Source organism: Juglans microcarpa x Juglans regia, chromosome 6D (assembly GCF_004785595.1).
Source record: "Juglans microcarpa x Juglans regia isolate MS1-56 chromosome 6D, Jm3101_v1.0, whole genome shotgun sequence".
Lineage (NCBI taxonomy): Eukaryota > Viridiplantae > Streptophyta > Magnoliopsida > Fagales > Juglandaceae > Juglans > Juglans microcarpa x Juglans regia.
In genome coordinates, this window is record NC_054604.1 from 3,379,247 (window position 1) to 3,398,439 (window position 19,193).

General features: G+C 34.4%; 1 protein-coding gene and 1 pseudogene across 3 annotated transcripts; both read right to left on the minus strand.

Moving 5' to 3' along the window:
• Positions 1-3,681: 3,681 nt before the first annotated feature.
• LOC121234549 (protein KINESIN LIGHT CHAIN-RELATED 3) lies at positions 3,682-7,497 on the minus strand. Of its 3 annotated transcripts, XM_041130512.1 has the most exons (4): positions 7,180-7,497; positions 6,904-6,943; positions 4,507-6,672; positions 3,682-4,181 (listed from the first exon to the last, which is right to left on the minus strand). In XM_041130512.1, exons 3-4 carry the CDS (start codon positions 6,606-6,608, stop codon positions 3,968-3,970), a joined length of 2,316 nt encoding a protein of 771 aa, XP_040986446.1. In that variant the 5' UTR covers positions 6,609-6,672; positions 6,904-6,943; positions 7,180-7,497; the 3' UTR covers positions 3,682-3,967. The 3 variants fall into 3 exon arrangements, with proteins under 3 accessions (XP_040986446.1, XP_040986447.1, XP_040986445.1); XM_041130513.1 differs by lacking the exon at positions 6,904-6,943 and having other exon boundaries at positions 4,507-6,608; XM_041130511.1 differs by lacking the exon at positions 6,904-6,943.
• A 2,756-nt stretch (positions 7,498-10,253) lies between these two features.
• On the minus strand, positions 10,254-15,070 carry LOC121236159 (annotated as a pseudogene).
• Positions 15,071-19,193: the final 4,123 nt, after the last annotated feature.

Here is a 19,193-nt window from a genome sequence, read left to right on the forward strand (position 1 = left end):
GGAGGAGGATGTGTTCATGCATCAACCTATCAGGTTTGTTAATCCTGACTTCACTCATTACATCTGTAAATTACGTAAGTCCATTTATGGGTTGAAGCAAGCTCTCAGGGCTTGGTTCTCCAAGTTAAGAAATTGTTATCCTTAGGATTTCATGCCTTTGTCTCCGATTCATCCCTTTTTATTTTTTCTGCTAATTCTCATTCCATTTATGTACTTGTTTACATTGATGATATTATTGTTACTGCCTCTAGTCAATCACTGATCACTGACTTTATTTCCTCCCTTCGTTCTGATTTCCTTGTCAAAGATCTTGGTGTCTTGCATTTTTTCTTGGGTCTCAAAATCTGCCGTAATTCCTCTGGTTTATACATGTCACAATCTTGTTACATTAATGACCTTCTCCATAGGACCAACATGCAGAAATCAAAACCTGTGTCTACTCCCATGTGTTCCAATGTTAAACTTTCTGCTCTTGATGGTCCCTCATTTGAAGACCCTCACCTGTATAGAAATGTCGTAGGGAGCCTCCAGTACTTAGCATTTACCCGACCTGACTTATCCGTTAGAGTGAACAAAGTATGCCAGTTTATGCACTGCCCTCAGGTTCCCCATTGGCAAGCCGTCAAGCGTATCTTACGCTATCTTCGACTTACCACCAACTTTGGCCTTCACTTTTCACCATCTTCCTCTCCTAAACTCACTGCATTCTCAAATGCGGATTGGACGGGTTGCCTTGATGATCGTAAATCAATTTGTGGTTTTTGCATTTATTTTGGTTCTCATCTGATTTCATGGGGTTCTAAAAAGCAACCTACTATTGCTCGGTCTTCTACAGAGGCTGAGTACAAAGTTGTGGCTAACACCACTTGTGAGCTTTTATGGATTCAATCCTTATTAAAAGAACTGGCAATTTTTTGCCTTGATCCACCCACATTATGGCATGATAACCTTGCTGCCACATACTTATCTGTGACCCTTAAAGCTCCTTTGTTCCTGGCAAAGACCAAGTGGCTGACATTCTCACAAAGCCACTTTCACTAGTACGGTTCAATTTACTGCAGTCCTGCCTTACCATCTCTCTGATACCAGTTGGAGCGAGGGGGGCTATTGAAGCAAAGGTCCACGATGAATTACCAAAAAGCCCTGCATGACTCAGTCCTTAAATAACCAACTGCAGAATGCTAAGAAAGGAAGACTCTTGAAGAAATTAGCAAAACAGACTGTGCTGAGGTGTACAATGTAGATTTGATCTCTGTATTTTTTCTGTTATAGAAATTGTCTATAAATACTCAGTGACTGAGTACTCATTGTACAAGGAAAATACAAGAAATAGAAACATCTTTTAAGAAGGTTTTATTTCTTTCAGGAATTTTGTCAAGCATTTATTGTGTAAGTCCTTTCGGTCCTTTTTACTCATTCAATAGTTCATGATGTTTTCTCAATTGAGAATGTTGGGGGGCATTACACCAGATTTACACGCACTCTCTCCCATGAACATGCATGTACTATTTTTTATGCCCCTATGTTTTGATGTTTTGAATGGCTTTATGATGACCTCTCTGATCCTGACAGTCGGCCGGCCATATGCCCTCGTAAACATGTAATTGTGGTGGGCAATTGTGGTGGGCAGCAAGAGTGTCTACATTGCTGCTGCAGACAGAGCAAAATCATGTTCAAGACATTTGAACTACTCTCTGGGACCCTGCTGCATTCTTAAAAAACTAGGTTGTTTCCTTTTCACTTCCAGTTGTGGTTTTTGAGCCAACAATACAAGCTATGCATTTGGTGACAAATGCCTCTCATGAATAAACCAGATTGGTAAAAGGGAAAAATATCACATGTTCAAATACAAGGCTGCTCTCTCGAGCTATTGAGTTGCAGTTGGTCCTCAACCTCTCCTATAGAGTAACTATCAGTCTTCAACACATATACTGATAGTTAAAAATGGTGATAAATAGTATTTATTCAATTCAAATACTTCATTATTCAAATTATTATGTTCATGAACATTATATGTCAAAAAAATGGTATGTAAATGATCCGGTAAAAATAAAAAAATAAAAAAACCAACCATTGTTCCTATTTCCACCTAAGTTCTAACACTGTTAATAAATGGTTGACATCAGAATTGCATTGTGACATTGATTTGAACATAATACCTAAGACCCCCAATTATAAAGACTCTGAATTTTTTAACATCAATAAGTGATCTACCAAACTAAAACCACCCAAAGCTACCTAATAAAAACTGGAAGAAGTGGCTCACAGCAAGATTGCGAGTAGAATAATGATAAGCATTAGATTTGGATATTCTACAGGTACAAGTTGGCGTAAGTTGAGATTTTCCTAATCTATATCTTTATACTATATAATTTTCAAAGCATAATTTTTTTTGGAGTTTTATTTTATAAGTAATAGTAATTTTATTGATACGAATGAAATAGGTATAATATGACGTATACAAAAGGACACATAAATATATTCTAAGGTCAAGAGATTAAAGACAAGAAGTCATGCACATTGTTTCCATTAGTACAATGGCTGAAAACTAAAGCACTAAAAGTGTGTACGAAAAAATTCTGTAACTCCGTCATTTTACACTCTCTATCTTCAAAATACCGCTCATTTCTTTCCGACCAAATACACCATATGATGCACAACAGAATCATCTTCCACACTGCTGCCACTTGAGGACAGACTTGAATCTCCTTCCAACATGCCAATAAATCCACCACCCTCAAAAGCATGACCCATGCAACGTCAACTATTTTAAAGATTTCATCCCACAACACCATTGTCATCTCACAATGTAATAATAAGTAATCTACTAATTCTCCATTGTTTTTACACAAATAGTACCAATTCATCACAACGTAACTCCTCTTTCTCAAGTTGTTCGTGGTCAATATCTTTCCATGAGCAGCTGTCCATATATAAAGAAAGCCACTTTAAAAGGCACACAAGACCTCTAGATAGTCTTCGAAGGGAAATGTACATCAGCTTGTGATATCAATATTTTGTAAAACGTCCTGACTGTACATTTTTTGCTGCCATTAACCCTCCACTGCATCTTATCCCCTTGTGCCATGGTGTTTCCCATGGCATATATAAAGCTGAAAAAATCTGAAACTGTGGGTAATTCTCAATCACGAGGATCCCAGTTGAAAGGGACATTCCATTGAGGAGGGCCATCAGGAGATGCCGGCAAATCTGCCACAGAAGCATCCTTTCCTGGGGTTTTATTAATTTTATAATATCTCAAAACATGCATGCTTAGTTACATAGAGTATTTGTCATTCCAGTAATTCGTGCGCACCGCATAATCTCTGCATATCATTGTCTGGCATCGATCTGATTTTGGCAGAGTAGAGAGATTATTAGTATTGGCGGAAACCATTCACCTGAACCTACGATTATCGTTGTTGTATTATTGTTTTGCAACTGGCGCCACCAAAATTTATTGCTCCATTATGAATCTCAACAAAGAAACCAAGAGCGTATGCTGCTACTTTAACTTTCGTCCCATAATCTCATTAACTCAGTACAAGTGAGAAAAAATTTGAAACTTGATTCAGAACTCAAAAACTCAGTCCGGTACAACAAAAAAAAATTGTTATTCATCAGCTTTCCTCGAAAATTATGGTACAGACATGGTAGAAGAATGCTCATGCTATAGCAATGTAAGCAAATCTAGAGTTTTATGCAATGAAGAAATGATTGTTACAGAAGGTTTACCATAATTACCTCAACGGTGTATTACAAATAATATTACGTTCAACCAGTATAATCTGTGGAGTATGGACCAATAATACAACCATGCCCCAAAATTATTAGATTCAACCCACAACAGGAATCTGATTGATACCCCCCCCCCCCCCCCCCCCCCCCCTTCGTTTTCTTCTTTTCTTCGAACATAAGTAAGCCATATAATACACCATAGTCGTACCTGAAGCCATAAACATCTTCATCATACCTCGATGCAATCATTGTTTATATTATGAGGAGGATTGGCATCAAGAAGGGTCTCTAGTGATCTGGCCTTTCTGTTCCGAGCTCTGCCTGCTTCTTTTAATAACTCAGCCAACCTCCTCTTCTCATCATCTACATCAGGATTTGCGGTCCCAAGCTTTTCCTCCCTTGTTCCAACAACATGCTCCAAAATTTCAATCGCATCATCCAACCTGCGTGTGATATAACGGAAGGCACTACTAAAAATGATAATGTACGCTCGGCATTCAAAACTACAAACCAAATCAAGATCCTGATAAATAATTATTGTTTTAATGCAGTTCATAACTAAATATATTTCCATTTTCTCATAATATCAGAAGAGTTAACCATTCAAATCTAACAATCACCTATTGTTCATTACAAAAGAAGGAAGAAATTAAAGCAAATATCAGACATTTCATTGATTTTGGTTTTAGTACCACCAAAGATGGACTCGGCCTTGCATGATGAGTAGTACATGGAAAGGAAGACTCAAGGACGATAGAAAGTGCATACCTGCCAACTGCATCATACGTGCCAGCAAGATTGCTATAAACCCCAAGCGTGTCAGGATGATATGGTCCGCACTCTTGTTCCAAAACACTCCTGGCTTCTTCAAATAACTCTGCAGCCTCATTTATAGCATAACGCTGCACACAAGCAAGGCCCATTTGGTTGAGAGCAATTCCAAATAAGGCAGATTTCTTCTCACCACTTGCACGAAGCTTTGAGATAGCATTCTTGAAGGAGTTGTAAGACTCAGAATAATTCCCCAACATGTAGTACATGACCCCCATCTGTGCTTCAATGCTGGCTATTGTACTTTGCTGACCAGGGGCATCATTATATATCTTCAATGCCTTCTGTAGCAATTTGAGTGCCTGCTCAAGCTCATCCATTGATTCATAGATAGCAGAAACATCAGTGAGCCCACTTGCAATCTCCTCTGGAGGGACCTCAAGGATAGGCTTTTCATAAATCCGGAGGGCATTTTCACAGTATGATTTTGATTCCTTTAGTTTACCTGTCTTGTTATACAAGTCAGCCAGACGGACAAAGACCGAACCAACAGCTGGATGATTCTCTCCTTTGGTGGTCTTGAAAACTGTGAGTGCTTTCTGATAAGCAAAAACAGCTTCATCATACCGAGACAAAGATAAGTAGCTATCCCCAATGCTGCAATCGACAGAAGCCACTTCCGCTTCCTGGCCATTAGCCACCATAGCCATGCTGGCTAAAACAAGGTGCTCGAGTGCAGCCTCATGATCTCCTTTTGTTTCACATATAAGACCCATGAGCCTCCTGTCCGCTGCCTCTTCAAGAGAAACAGGCGAACCATTGTCTTTATGAATGTCAAGTGCCATTTGACAAAGCCTCTCAGCCTCATCAAAGTGCAATGCTTGAACGTGAGCCTCAGCCAAATACCTACAAGTCTCACCAACTCTTGGGTCAATTTCTCCCAGAACCTGTCTCTGGACTTCCAATCCCGTTGTGTAACACATAATTGAATTCTCCAGCTGGCCAAGCATTGCATAAGTATCACCCAGTTGCATCTGACCCGCAAATTTAGCAAGAGCATGCTCTTGACCTTCCTCAATTGCTGGAATCTCAATTGAACGCTCAAGAACTGGAATTGCCTCACTGTACTGGCCTAAGCTGCAGTATATTGCAGCGGTAACATGCAAACACATGACCAATTCTAAACTTGGTTTCCCGTTTCCACATATTTCAAATGATTTTGCTGCCCGGAGTGCTAATTCAAGGGCTTTCTGGGGATTATCCCCTGAAGAAATCAACTCCCTTGCTTGCTTAAGCAAGAAGGGTCCCAGATCTGGATTTGCTAATTCTGATTCAGTAGAATCCTGAGGTCCATTCTGTAACTTAGACCCTCCCAAAGTTGAGGTTTGCTGCTTCTTCACGGGAGTGACACCTGTGTTTTGTTTTTTCAAACTCTTATTGTTCCGCTTCTCAGTAGGCAGTTTCTCGGGACTTTTTCCCTTAGTATTAGATTTTGATGATGTTTCAGATTTCAACTGCAAGCGAGAGGATTTCTTGGAATGCCCTGGAGAAACAGACTTCGTACTCACAGACTGGATCTCCTCCATCTTCCCTGACTTCTTACCAGTGGATGAACTTCCCTTCTTAGGGGAAGAATTGCTCCGAGAATCATTGCCTGGCTTATCAGCTACCTCTTCTTCGATTATCTCCACCTCCTTCATCTCCCCTCCTACTAGATGGCGTAACTCTGAATCAATCCTAGACTCTTCACCATCAGATCTAAGGCTTCGCCTGGAGGGTGATTGATCAGAACTTTGCATGTCACATACATTTTCATAAAGCTGCTCAATCGAGGTCTCAACAACCCCGTCAACAGGGAGATCGGTAACCGCATTCTGAGGGCTTTGACTCGTAGTACTCTCCAGCAACTTATTTTCAACTAAGTTTTCCTTGACAGGTGTAGAATTTCCATTCGGTTCATTCACGACCTTTTCTTCATTAACTTCTTCCATAACAATGCCAGGCATTTCAACTAAATTTTCCTTGATAGGTGTAGAATTTCCATTCACTTCATTCACGACCTTTTCTTCATTAATTTCTTCCATAACAATGCCAGGCATCTTTATGCACCCAAACGGAGAAGAAGGTTGATAATGAATAAATAATCTACAACAAATGGTCCACCTATAGAACACGTTCAATCAAACAACTGTCATAGCAGATCCAACCAACGAAGCACTACATTTATAAAAATTTCCATTTTCACACACACACAGAGCCCGCTTAAGAAAACTTCCAATGACATATGCAGCGCACAGATCAGTAGTTAATTTAACCTATGTTAGGAAAAGATTATAGCGCAAATGCAAGATAATGTCAAAGATTTCAACTCGTGAACAAACTGCCTGTGTTTACCGCAATCAAGTGTAACAAAATTCGGACTTTCCTCATACATCTGTAGAATCCAATAGAGTTTCTCATCAGATCTTCACATAACCAGTAGAAACTTAACTGAGTAATAACTCATAACAAATTGACACATAACAATTATAAAAACCCAAAAAACAAAATGAATTAATAACGCAAGCCCATAAACAATATCACTCAGAATCGCATGAGAAATAGAAAGGAGAAAAAATTGGGTTCAACCATAAAAGAAGAAACACCTGAATAGGAAATGGAAAGCCAAACCTTAAAACCCGGAACCGAATTTCACAGCAAAGGGATTCTGTTCTCTGGGTGTCATACAAAAACAGAAACAGAAATACAAATAATGAAAATAAAAGAAAGTTCTCCTTTTGGTGGTTGAATATATATGAGCCAGGATATTGAAGGAGTCAGGAAGGAAGGATTTTGACCAAAGGGTAGGGGCAAAAGTGGGTATTTTGCAGAGATGCAGCGTCAGAGGGAAGAGAGAGGTCAGAAGGCGACTTCTCACTTCTCTGCCCCATCCTATCTGCGTTCGCGCCTGCAATCTGTCCATTTGCCTTTTTCTTTCGCTGTAACTTCCCTCCCACCTGGCATTGCAAGAATATGGCTGTCGATTTAAAGTACAATTCTACCCCTGAGATATTTTAATGAATAATAATAATAGTAATAAATTATTAACTTTGTTAAAATAAGTATCAGAATATCTGTAAAAGGAAGAAAATGTTTTTTTTTTTTTTTTCCTTCATTTTTTGGGTGGGAATGTTAGGTTTTGTGGACAAAAGGTCCAACTCATGAAGTTAACTTGCCTTCTGCTACTCTTCTTTATCAAGATTTTTCTTTCCTTTCTCCTGTTTTTAAACAGTAAACACATGACAAAGCATTCAACGTCTTTTTTATTTACAACAAAACTAATCACATAAAAATTTTAATATAATAAATTGAGCCTTACTAGGTACACCGCGCCATGTTGACATAATTACTTTTATTGAAAAGAAAAATTTTAAGAGAAGAAAAATATCTTCTGTCTCATAAAAATCATTTTCGTTTTCAATTCGTACCGTTTTTCATTAAACCAATGCTTTACATGTCAGTATCGATACGTGATTTGATGCGCAAACTCTCTTACAAGAAGACTTTTTTTAGTAAATTTAATTTATTTTCCCTAGTTAAACAATTTTCTAATGGATTTTAAGGATTTATATTCTTTTGTGAAAAATGATGTCTCAAGGAGTACTACTATATAAAATTTGTTGTATCATGCAATCATCTCGCAATGTGACACATTTTTATTAGAAAATAATGTGTTTTTGTTATTATTATTTAAACTTTTCGCACGCATCGATCAATCGATAATGACATAGTTGAGATCACAAATACTATGGTGTCTTGAGAATCATCTCAAATGGTAGAATGTTATGTTTCATCTCATGGTTATTTATATAGATATAATTATGTCAAAATAAATGGAAACATAGCTTATATGGGTACCATTTTTTGGGTCAATATAGGTACTTATTAAAATCAAGACTAATTGTTTTGTTTTATGCAATATATGCACTAAACATAAACACTACATACTCAAGAGTAGTTCATACGTCACTCTCTGCCTCTCGAAGCAATTGTTATTTCCTCTTAAATATTGATTGAGTTGATTTTTCATTCATTCAAGCAAGAATGATGCTTTTAGTTATGATTGATAATTTTTTAATCTGCAAGTTTAATACGAATGAGTACGGCTATATCTATAAAAGAATTACATAAAAATAATCTCACAAACTGACGTGACTTCATCTAATCCGTTAGATTTATTTTACAATAAAAACAATTTTATAATTTAACGAACCACATTAAGACACATCAGTTTGTGAGATTATTTTCTTGTAATATCTTTGTGACTAAAGTATTTTCTTTAAAAAGAATGATGGACAATACTTCTTTGTATACTTCAGATAAAAGACGCCTAACATAAGCTGCCGAGATTTCGTATCGAGAGTGTTAAAGTATTTTTTCTTTTTATACAGCTTTTTTTTGTGTATTTTAAAAAATATATATATATAAACAAAAATACTAAAAAAAAAAACATATTCCAGTAAGGAAAATGGCTAGATAAATACAAAAAACAGAAAATAGTTAAACATATGTATTCGTTAAGGTGTGCCATTAGGCAGCCATATACCACGTCCAACTAATATAATATAGGCCCAATTTGGAAGGCGAAAGATAGTAAAACTTTATTGAATAATTATTGAAGTAAGTAACCTATAAAATAAAATAAAATAAAATAAAATAAAATAAAATAATATTATTGAAGCAAGTGAGTTCTCAAGCTTGAACTGATATGGCATCCACTGTCCAATCATAATAATGGGAGAATCACATAAAAATTACAGAACCTTCTACAAAGCCAAACCTACTCATAGACATAGCCAATGGAAAAAAAACAGAAGTACCAACTATTTAATTATGAGCAATGTTATATATAGTTTTTAAATAAAAATTATATTATAAGTCTAATTAATTTTATCTTTTATTTTTTTTAAATTACAATAATATCTTTATTAAAATGATATTTTTTTTTTATTTAATAAAAGTCTTTCATATGCAATTTTTAAATGAAAACTGCAAATAGAATTTCTCTTCAATTATTAGGGACAATTGTACCAATGGTCCAAATCGATTCTATGTTCATAATTTTGGGGAATATTTCGAATTATTTATTGTAAACTTTCTTTTAACCAAATGTGATTATCACGAATTTCATTCATGTAAAGTCTCCAATCTGGATTGTAAATTTCATTCATGTAAAGTCAAATAGGAGTCATGGGCTTCAATCATTTAAGATAAGGTCCGACACTTCATGTTGAGCCGAATGGAAAGGGAAAGAGACGAAACTGAGTGCCCAATACTTTTAGAAATACTCCTCCTCAGCTGTTATTTACTCTCACATTTCATACTTACAATCTTTTTTTTTTTTTTTTATAGAGTGTGGAGTAGTGAATAGCGACTGATAAGAAGAATTTTTCATACTTTTATGATCCAACCAATTTTGTCCGAAACTCGGGTAGCAACCGAGACATATTAGAGTCTTTGTATACCTATCAAGAAGTTGCATTTTTCACTCCAAACCATAAGAATTGACAGGTTAGGTACCTTCAAACTACGACAACCTGAAACTTTGCACTCTCTATTAAGATCTAATCATCAAGATTGAACATGATCTGTGGTGACAGGTGAGAAGGAATATTGCACATATTGAAAAGCAATCTAATACTGCTGGAAGGAAATGCTTTAAGTTCCAGTATATATATTTATATATATATATATATATATATATATATATATATATATAGAAAGCAAAATCTTTTACAAAGTTCATAATCATAATTGAACAGATAAGCCAGACAATGATATGATACACTTGTTGCATCATAGGTAGCTAAGGAAGAGGCTTTAAGTTTTTAAAGAAGCAGATCTATCCCGAGCAATGCATCTTGGCAAACATCGAAAAAGGGTGTGATCAGAGGAAGGTTTGAAGGAAGAGAAAAACTCTGGATCTTGCTCGAGGGATTCCCGTAACTTTCTAAGGTAGAAACTATCTCATTAAAATGTGGTCGTTTATCTGGATTGCTTGACCAGCATCTGCTGACGAGATGACTAAATGCAGTAGGACATGTGGGTGGCAAAGGTGGTCTTACATTCTGCACAATGCCAAGCAGATTCAATTCATAAGAAACTAATGAAGCTTCCATACTAAAATGAAAGGTCAAAAGTTAAATCTCTGCAATTTTTCATCTTGATAAGTTTATCTTTGCAATTCTTCATTTTAAAACTAGCAAACAGTTTTCGTGATGTTCAAACAAAGTATTTATCTTTAGCTCGACTATGAAACTTTTAAGTTTGAAGCCAGAAAAGAGCCTGATTTTTTCAGATAGTAAGAAAGATACATTTTCCCTGTAATTGATAAAAATTCCCAGGCAAATATAGGTTTGCCTGACATGGCCCCCCAAAATTACTGCTCAGGTAAATATAACCAGCGTATGGGGCTAAATATCCTCATAAATGTGAGCACTCAGCACAGATACCACTGGACCACATGGCTAATGGTCCAAAACCAGGAGCGGCTACGGACCTAGAAAACTCTTTGGATTATGATAGACAGTATTTGCAACCACAGCACCATTACCAGACTTTATGGCTGCAAATGTGGATTTTTCTACTTTCTTGGTCTTGTTGGAGTCATAGTCGGTAATTTCTATGTAAAAATGTGTTCAGACCTTCAAAATTAAAAGTGAAGTGATCAAGCTCATTGGTGCTTCTAGAAAAATGTGGATAAGGCTATATCATATTTTATACTAGTACTGTAATTTGAGATCGCATGTCCTGGATGGATAAGAATGACCAAAACAGCCAGTCCCACATGAACTGGAAAAAAAACTCCAGGGAAAGCATGTGACACCCCACCTTGCATGTGAGGAAGACATTGTTTTGGGATGCATCTTGAAGACAAAAGCTTGCAAAGGATGTAACCCATCATAATGATTCCTCAGTATTTTATGAGTTTCTTATATACTGCGCCGCGCCCCCCCCCCCCCCAACCAAAACCAAGGTTTTACATGTTGTTTGTTTAGGTAAAAAATCAGCTGTAAGCACACAGAAAACTGTCTGGTTGATGAGCCATGACCGTGGAAAAAAAATAAAAAAGGCACACAGAAAATTGTATTGTATTAATGATGTGTAGCTAAAATGTGGCACCATCTTAACTAAGTGTCCATTGAATAATTGCTGTCCCATAATTTGCAGCTTAAAAATGTGGTTCCTTTTTGCAGACACCGTTGGTAACTAGAAGCAAAGTCTATAACTCTGTCTTCATGCTTTTGTGTAAGCGGACTACAACTCAAAGGTGCATAGGACATCCGACATTAATTGCTTTTAGAACCCCTTTGTTCTTATTCATCTTCTTCACAGTTCAAATCCTCAACAGTCAACACTAAGTAGGCTAAACAGTGTAAAAGAAAAATATCGGAATAATAACTTATTTAGGAATTAAACAAATATTAAAAGGGAACTATAATGAACAATTGCACAACATAAAAACACAGCAAATTAAATCTACTCTTACAACACACGCACACACAGACAGAGAGTGAGAGAGAGAGAGACAGAGAGAGAGGGAGAGGGAGGCTAGCTGCTGAAGAAATTAGAACGCTAAATAACTCATTGGTTCTTATAAGATATTTACTTGGTAACTTTAGGAATATCAGATGATTTAGGGCATCCGGTATCATCTAACTTATGCCAAATGAAGTGGAAATACAAAAGTCTATTCCAGTTTTACAAAATGACATGTTAATAATGATTTGAGTGCAAAAGGTATAAAATTTATGTGTGTGATTTACTCACTGGACAAAGGACATAAGCTGCAGTGGAGGATGGGTGATTTTCTTGCTGGCATCTACTTCTCTCTCTCTCTCTCTCTCTCTCCCCCTCCCAAATTTCTTCTTCTACATGAATTATTATTTACTTTCAGAGAAACCCAAAAAAAAAAAAAAAAAAAAAAGAACAGCCTCAGTTTTCAGGACCTTGGTTCCTAACTTCTTATCATTGATACAGATGTTTGAAAGCCTTTCATTTGAGACATTTAAAAAGCTACATTGGATATATTTCAGGTCATCAGGTACATACCTTATGGGAGACCGCAAATGCTGCCTGTTCTGGAGTCATGTTATCAAATGGAGTCAATGCAGTTAAAAGCTCCCATAGAACAATGCCAAAACTGTAAACATCGACCTTCTTCGTGTGGTGTTTTTCTTTGATCATTTCAGGAGCCATCCAACGGTAAGTGCCTGTGAAACCCTTTGCACTGCCACACTGCGTCTCTAAGCATGAAATACCAAAATCTGCTACCTTCACACACATATCTTCATCTAGCAGCAGATTTTCCGATTTCAGATCTCTGTGAAGGATCCCCTGAGAATGAAGATATTGCATCCCACGTGCAATGTCAAGGGCTAATTTCAGAACTAGGTTGACCGGAACAGAATGTGGCTCCTGGTGATGGAGGTACTTCCTCAATGAACCTCCAGCTAAATACTCAGTGATGATACAAAACACCGGAGGTTTCTTACAAGCTGCAACAAACTGCATGAAGACAGTAGAAAAGATACAGAGTGGTCAGAAAGACTGATCAGATCGTATACTAGTTGACAATATCATATGTCAAAATATATATATATATATATATATATATATATATATATATATATATATAGCTTCACCTCCTAAAATAAACTGAACCCAAAAATCATTAAGATATCCCCAATCCACTATAATATTTCATTAAATAATGAATAACTCTTTTCACAGGGAATCAGCATTTCAAATCTCTAGCCTCACTGCAGTAATTGTGATCCATTTCACTACAGTACTTTGATAGGCTCCCCACCCCTTCTCCAAATCCCCAACCTCAATAAGCGCATAGCCATTTAATTGAAAACTCAAAGACTACTCCTAACAATTCCACCTTATTTTCCTTCCTCGTTGCTGATAGCAGAGCATGTAAGGAAGAGTAGATAAACAGGTGGGTATAGAATTAAGCTTGCATTTCCCGACCTGCCCCTCTGAAAGCTGGATTGTGTCCAAAATCTTCGCGAAAATGAAAATCTTGACATAATTAGATGAAGTGTAAGTCCAGTGGCGTTTGGTTCAAGCTAAAAGGGGAGCGGGGAGGGAGTGATTGGACAAGGATCTCTCCATTTCAAGGGAAATGGATATATAACGCAATATTCAATTCCAAGGCCAAACAGAATAGCAACAAAAGAGAATATATATAGCAAAAACGAAAAAGTTCATATAAAATATTTCATTATTGCAGGACCACAGCCTTAAAGATTCCAAACAATCCAAAATACAGGTAAGTATGTACAAACCCATTGAAGAAAGCAGAGCTTACAGCGATGATATTCGGATGTCGCAACCGAAATAGCAAAGCAACCTCCGAAATGAACTGCTTCTCAAGCATGGCAGCCAAGTCCTCGTCCTCCTCCGGTTGGCTTATCAGCTTAATGGCCACATCCGTCTGATTATATAAACCCCTATAAATCCTGCTATGCCTCCCTGATGCAAACTTGCTGCCGATGAATAACTGCGACATATCTGCACTCCATTCCTCCTCTCCCTCCCCCTTTATCTCCGCCCCCGACGACACCAAGTACTTGGACCACGATACCGCCCGCCGGTACTCTCCAAGCGAAAGCCTCCTCCCAGATTTCCCGTTGGTGGACATCTGCTTAAACCAGGATAAGTTCTTCATGGGTCTGAGCCAAAACTCATCAAAACCACTTAAATCAAGTCCCCCCTTAGCGTCTTGAACCAAATGTACATTCCAAAACGAAGCAAATCCCTTCTAAATGCTTAAGTTGAAGAAGACCCAGAAGTGAAAAAACTGAACCTGCTAGCTTCGAACAGTTCCATATCCCACACTACATTGCGGAGTTTCCAGCATTCAAGCACCGATGAACAGAACTCGAGCCAGCAAATCATCCATGAAATTCAAAACTCTTGATTTTCTCAGATATATGACCACAAAAAATAAAAGTAAAAACAATTTTTCGGCAGATTTTTAAAAAACATAAGAAGAAAAATGAAAGAGAATGAAAAAAAATCAACGGCCAATAACTTTCATTTACAAGTACGACAACTTGTTTCTAAAGCAAACGAAAGGATAAGTCTGAGGCAAACTAAAGGGGGCACAATGGATGGAGAAACCACCACTTCGAATGAAACATAGCTGGGAACACACGGTTTCTGATCTTCCCAAGCCAAAGCTATAACATATGATGATTGCACACACCCATAAACGCAGTTACACCCAAAGTTTAGAGCTTGAAATTAAGAATGAAAACAAATGTGTGCGAGAGAGAGAGAGAGAGAGAGAGAGAGAGACGGTTGGGTTGGGATGGTGTAGTTGGTGTGGTTTCTGGTGTGCAGTGAACGCATATGCAGAAGAACTGGCGCCTCCTCTCTCTCTCTCTCTCCCTCCCTCCCTCTCTCTCTGCGTTAAAACTGAAAAACTCTACATTTCATAACGTGCGAAGATCCACTCCTGAGCAGACAAGGTCTTGTTTGATAATGACCGCTACCTCTTTCTTTCCCGGTTTGCCCTTTTGTTCATTGCCATTATCCGAATTGTCATCCACTTTTTTTCAGTGCTTTAACCCAAATATCCTCACAAACTCGTCAAGGAATAGATAAAATAAAAAATGACTAGTGTTATGAACATATAATTTTACTTATTTTATGCATAAAATTTATTTATTATTTTAATTTTATATTTTAATTTTATAGTCTTTAACGTATCAATACGTCAGCATATATTATTATGTAAGCAAAAACTGTAAGTACAAATAATATTTGTTAATAAAAAAATATACTTCAAATCATTTTTCGGATTTAAATAAAAATATACAACTCTTTTCCATTTAACCTGTTTTTTTTTTTTTTTTTTTTTTTCTGTCAGCAATTTTTCATAACAACTTAAATGTTTAATAATTCTAATGCCATTAAATGTTTGATGAGTCCCATAAAAAAGTTTTCTTTGGTATGAAGTAATTGGAGATTTAATTAAATGGGTATACCTTACTTAGCAAGCAATATAAATTAAAGACATAAATAGCATACTATTAATTATCCAACAATAATAAAACTCACATATTATAAATAAGGATTGCTATTAAAAATTTGGTCCTTGTAATGCAAATCCAAAAGGGATCTTCAATGCTTGCAACCACTTTGGAGGAGTTACATAAAAAGAGATCTTCCATGCTGGCAATTTCATGGAAGAATTTGGCAAAAATATTAAATATATTTAATTCTATAAATAAATAGATAGAATCAGTCAAAATGAGAAAATAAATAAACAAATAAATCTTGTCAGTTAATTTTTTATATTTTTATAAGTCCAAGATTTGACTTTTTTTTTTATCTTCAAACTTAAAAATAAAAAATCAATTTCAATATAAATATCTTACATTCTCAAAAAGAAAACTCAATTTCACAAACTCTAATATAAAATAAAAAATTCTATATATAATTACTTTTACGTACTCCACTAATATGATTGACTATATATTTTTAGAAAGTTTAAAATTTAAAAATATTTAAAACATTTTTTAAGCCAGTATACAAAGTCCACTTAATAAAATATTTATATAGTATAATTTAATTTAGAAAATAAATTTTAAAAATTAAATTTTACAAATTAAATCTTAACATTTAAGTATATGAATAATATATCAAGAACTTAATAGTATGATAACATTTAGTCTGATTCTTTAAATAAAAAATCTAGATTTAAACCTCCACCCCTTATAAAAAAAATATATATGAATAATATATTACATCCATCGATTTCACAATAAGAAAAAAGGGTAATAAGGTCCAACGGGAGGAAGGTATCTGGTTTTGAAACGTTACAACAGAAACATACGGTGGGAAGGAGGGCGTTGGCTGAGGTTGCTGTTGCTGTTGCTGGTGTTGTCTTGTAAGGGTAGGTGGTAAAAAAAAAAAAAATATATATATATATATATATATAAACAAAAAATAAAAGGACACAAACGTGGGGCCCACAAGCACGGAGGGTACTGTACCTGCATGTGTCGGTACATTTGCCGTATGGTCCTCTTCCGTATTACGGTCACTACTTTTCCATTCCATTCCTCTCTCTCCTCCGTGAGAATTTAATTCCGTAGATTAAATAATAAAATCATTTTAAATTATTATAATTTTTTAAAATTTTTAAATAAAATATAATAAATAATTTAATTTTTTCAAATTTTAAAATAAAAATAATATTTTTTTCAACTTAAACTACCAGCTATAAGCTAAGAAGTCAACTTCAACACTACTTCAAAAAATAAAAACTTAAAATGAGTTACAATCCTTTTAAGTATATTTTTAAATTTGAAAATGGACTATTTATTTTTACAATTAATACTTTATTATAAAAATTACTCCAACTGTTCAGTTTTGAAATATGTGAAAGAATAAATATTATTATTAATTAATATATAGTTAGTGTAATTAAAAATATGAAAAAAAATTATTATTAAAAAATAATATTATATTATTATTTTGACTAATCCAACGTAAAGTTATGACTAGAGTGATTTTAAATTTATGAAAAATATTTTAAAGATGACTGTGATGAAGCCGATATTAATACTCTTAGTTTGTATAAAATTGGAGAGCTAAAACCAAAAGCGACAACTAAAAACTAAAATTATTTTAAATTTTACATTTATTTTAATGTGTTTAAATTTAAAAATATTTATTGTATTTTAAATCTGTATTTGAATTATAAATAAGTTATTTCTTTATTTTATTATTATTTTTTAAAATAATTCGTTCCGCATAAAATCTTCAAAAGTAAACTTATCAAATAATATAATTTTACTTAATGCGTTAAATTTATTTTATAATAAAATATTTTTTAAAATCTCACGCACCATTTTAAATCATATTAATTTATAAATCTATGATTAGAAAATAAGAAATAATGACATATAATTAATAAATAAGAAAAGGTACGTAATATGTTTTGTAATTATTTGAGGATTTTCTTCGATTTGTCCACGTATATTTTGCTAATAATAGCATTTTGTATATGGTTTTGATTCCAATCAAGTGATGATTATAAGTTAAGAATTAGGACTTATTCGGGAGTATAAATTGTCTCATTTAATCTCATCTTAATATTTTTTATAATTTTATTTTGAGATATTAATAAAATATAAACACTTTTTAATTGTAAATAAATATATATAGGATGATTGAATTGACAGCAATTAATGCAATAGGTGACAATCATATTTGATATGTATCGAGAAATGACGAAAACTATGAGTTGTAGGTTTGATTTTGAGGGAAGATATATGCAATTTCAAGGACGTAATGATTAAAATGAGCTTGATGATGGTCCGAGAGTCATCTAAAACCCATAATGATTTTCCAAATAGAAAGCCAGCTGGATAGATAGAATAAAAGGTAGATGTGCCAACAACATTAAAAGGTGGAGTGTCCCTCGTGCACCCCAACAGAAGGTACACCCTTTTGGCATTTCCTAATATCTTCCGTACATGCAGGCATACTTTGTCCATCTTTTTCTTTTTTTAAACAACTTTAATGTTGATTAAAAAAAATTATATTCATTATCTTTACACGCTTTTTACTTCTTATTATTAAATGAGTGATATATAGATTATGAGTAAAAAAAAATTCAATTAGTTTTAAGAATAATAAAACCAAGATTTTTTTTAAGAAAAAATATATTCGTCATCAATTTTCTCATTATCCTCTTATCTTCTGATCATAATGTGACATTAGATAATAGATTTATAAATAAAGTATAATAAATAGTCTATAATCATCTAATATCATATCATGGGATGATGAGAATTGAGATGATAAATATCATTACTCTTTTTTTAAAAAAAATGAAAAATTCTTCTCGTCAGCCACTATTCACCACCCTATGCATATCTCACGCTCTATGAAAATCACCCTCATACCTTATGAAAAACACCCCTACACCCTATAAAAAAGTTATAGATGTGGAGTGTGAGAGTGAATAGTAATTAATGTACAGTAAATCTCAAAACAAATAATAAAAAAAGTGTGATGTGTGGTGTGTGTGGATGATGAATAACAAAACTCTAATTAAAAATAAGAGATAAAACAAGGTATGGACAGTATAATTGTTTATATATTTTTCATATACAACACAACAATTGAGTGCTATTATTTTTTATTATTTTTTCCGTATGTATTTTTGTGTATCTTTTTAGAAGTGCTATAATAATAAAAAGATTTTATAAAAATAAATACACAAAATGACATAACTTTCTATAATATTTTAAATTTACTTTATAATAAAAATAAATTTACAATTTAATATATTTAGGTATTTGAGAAAAAGAAGTTTCCTGTTCATGGTCATCATAAAATCATTGAAGTGCCACCTAATTACCTATAAACTCAATATATATATATATATATATATATATATATATATATATATATATATATATATATATACACACACACATATTAGCTTTATAGCTTAATCCCTATCTGGATATGATTCCGATATCAATTTAGTGATCATCTGAGTAGGTTGGGCTCACTAAAATAAAAGGGCTGCTGAAATTAATTAAGAACAAAACATCTGGTCAAGGTTGAAGCTTACACATTTTTTAAGCAAGCTTCGAAAAACTAATCGG